Below are 3,229 nucleotides of genomic sequence, written 5' to 3' on the forward strand. Positions count from 1 at the left end.
GCTTTTTGAGTGTCATTATTCTGTATTTAGATGCATTATTTAACTAAACAAAAATTACTTAGTTTAATATTACCATTAGTATAAAAAAAGTAGCATTAAGTTCCATCAACAGTTGACAGCAAACGAAAAAAAAAAAGATCCAGCTAAGTACTATTTTTCTTGTATTATTTAGTTATTATTACAAAAGAGACTAAAATTTAAAAATTAGAAAGTTATTTCAATACATGAGGTTAGCTTGATAAGGCAAAGAAAAATATTTTCGTAAGTATGTGTGAGTAGCCCATGCCTTATATAATTCAGTAGTGTTACAGAAGCTACATGTTTTTCAAGTAATTTACAACTTGTGTGGCAGGATTATTAGTTAGACATGGTTCAAAGGGCAATAAATCGATACAATTTAAGTAGAAAGAGATGCAAGATACTGTTACAATTCTAAGTCATTCTAGAGAGAAAAAAAAAAGGGGGGAAATTTATATTTATTTCAAAACTATTTATGGTGGTTACGAGGTGGGTAAAGTTGACCAACCTCATATAGAGTAAGGGTACAGAAAATAACAGATGAAATATAGTTTCACTGAAAAAAAAAAATGTTTGAAATTTATTTAAGAGGATATATATATAGATTATGCAAATGAAATTTCACAACTTTCAGTCGAAGAAAAATATTTCTAATCTTAAGATGAAAATCACTTTGCACCCAAGCAGTCAATACTTTCACTTCATATATACATGGAGAAACTTTTAGTAAAAATACTTTTTAAAAATTCAGATTCTTTATCTACAAATGACTTTTTATATGCTTACTGAAAACTTGAAAAGTTTCATGAAGATACACAAAACATATTAATAGTTATAGTATAGAAACTCTAAAGGTCCAATCAACTAAGCCCATAGCGAAAGAATTAATAGTTTAAATTATTATACTCAGTATGTATTTCAAGGTTATGATCCATGTATTTTAAGATACACAAGAATGTTTTTAAAAATACATACCTTTATTTTGACAAATATCAGCAATGTGCAAACAAAAATACTAATGCTTAATATACCAGGAGGGAAAGTTCAGTAATACACGCCACTTCAAGAATATAACTTCCTGTTTATGCTTAAAAGGGCACTATAATGAAGACTTCTTAACTGGGAAAGTCAGTGAAATGTTTTCACAACAAATTTCACTTTGTTACTTAAAAATATGCTCTGATTGTTAGGCTTATAAAACTTTTATAATGGCCAATGTTTTTGTACATTTTATAAAGTTTGATGTTATTTGGCAATAAAATATACTAACTGATGTCATTATATTTACAAATGCATCAAATTTTTAAAATTTTCCACGTCAAAGCACTAATGAAGAGCAAAAAAAAACAAAAAACTATTCAGCATAATTACTAACAACACATTTAATAAAACACCTTTCTGTGTAATCATCTCTAGGCAAGGGCCGACTCCAATCAGTGTCATCAAAGTCATTCCTACGAATACCACCATTCCTCCTGTCCCAAGTACCTCCTCCATATCCTCCACTCCGATCATCACGACCACCAAATTTCTGAACACTTTCTGGGTCACGCCAATTACGGTCACTGAAAAAAAATTATGAAACTGCTCTGGTAGGGGTTTACTTAAATTAACAAATTAAGACTAACAACTTCATTTACAAAAATATTTACATAAATTACATCCTGCCATGATTATCTGTAGGATGTTTTAAATTCTCAATTTCCAACTATTATATTTTGTCATGTCATGAAAAATAAAAGTACTGTGGTTTCTAGTAAGCAAAAAATACCTATTTCTTTCTCATAAAAAATAGAATGTTGTAAATAATATTGGTACTCAAAAACTGATAAAACATTCTGATTATTTTCAGGTATTCTAACAGCAACAACACAGGTTTGGATGGAAGATGCTTCTATGGGCTAACACTGATGATATTGAAATGAAAATGAATGGTAACTTATTTGGGTTTAATATAATTTATATGGAAAGCAAATATGTAAATTATTATGTACTTACAAGTCTCCACGTCGTGGAGGTAATGCCCCACCACGATTATCACCATTTGGTCTTCTTGTTCTGTTTCCAAAGTTTGTAAAGTCACCACGCCCTCTACTTCCACCTGAAAAACAAATAAAAATGCTTAAACATAAAGCGAAAAAGTAAACTTTTTTACTTATTTCCTAATAATTACTGACAGTTTCAAATACTTTCAAGAGAATTTTCTTTGAATCTTACTTTGAATGCTTGGCATTTAAGGTCCAATCATTACACAATAACACAAATAAAATAGAAAATAACTGAGAAATTCAAGTTTCAATCTAACTAAATATGGAACAATTCTAAATATTTGTGAAAGTTTATCTGAGTTTGAACCTTTTATTCAACAAGTTATATTTTCTACTGGGATTTCAGTAAACATTTCACTGTCATTAACTTTAATCACTAAACCTGATGAGGGTTAGTCCATGTATTCAAATCAATAAAAAGGAGAACATTGCCAAACCAGTTGGTGTTTGAGTACCCTTCAAAAAGTCATTAAGTTTTGCTTCTGACCAAATAACTATTATTTATAGTTAACCACAAGGCTACACACAAGGCAATCTATGCTGTGCTTACCATGTGTATTGAAACCCAGTTTTCAACATTACAGCTGAACTGCTTTTTAGATTTTTTTCTCCACTTAACTTTCTCACTACAGACTCAGTTGATTCGAAATACAAATTGGCCTTTAGAGTTTCCGTATTTATAACTTCTAATATGTTGTGTGTATTCTAACAAAATTTTGTAAGCTTTCAGTAAGTGTTGAAAGTCATTTGTAGACAGAAAATCAGAATCTTAATGAAGTATTTTCACTAAAAATAAGTGTTGACTGCTCCTGTGCAAAGTGATTTTCCTGTTAAGATTAAAAATACTTTTATTTATCTTAAAAGTCTCAAATTTCATTTGTGTAAACCCTCAAACCTTCTAAAAAATTTTTTTTATCTGTTATTGTTTTTACCCTAACTCTGTAAGATCAACCTCATAAACACCAAATAAATAATCAAAATAAATTTAAAGTACCTTTTATTTTCTCTCTCTCCATAGATTGACTTCAAATTGTAACATGAAGCTACATTTGTTTATGTGTCACGAGTGAAAGTCCTTGTTAACATGTTTGTTGACTCACATTCAAAATTTTATTGAACTACTATTTCATGAATTTATGTCAATAACTTTGGTATCAAACTGT

General features: G+C 29.4%; 1 protein-coding gene across 1 annotated transcript in view; it reads right to left on the bottom strand.

Annotated features, from left to right (window-relative positions):
• The window catches only part of LOC106475031 (putative ATP-dependent RNA helicase an3), a gene marked incomplete at its 3' end in the record, with an annotated part of 31,797 nt that overhangs the window by 9,956 nt on the left and 18,612 nt on the right, over positions 1 to 3,229 (bottom strand). Inside the window, exons 5-6 of the mRNA XM_013935728.2 lie at positions 2,017 to 2,119; positions 1,394 to 1,583 (exon numbers count right to left, since the gene is read on the bottom strand). Coding sequence (XP_013791182.1) covers positions 1,394 to 1,583; positions 2,017 to 2,119 — 293 coding nt within the window. The remainder of the gene's footprint in view (positions 1 to 1,393; positions 1,584 to 2,016; positions 2,120 to 3,229) is intronic.

Source organism: Limulus polyphemus, unplaced genomic scaffold (genome assembly GCF_000517525.1).
Source record: "Limulus polyphemus unplaced genomic scaffold, Limulus_polyphemus-2.1.2 Scaffold7993, whole genome shotgun sequence".
NCBI lineage: Eukaryota > Metazoa > Arthropoda > Merostomata > Xiphosura > Limulidae > Limulus > Limulus polyphemus.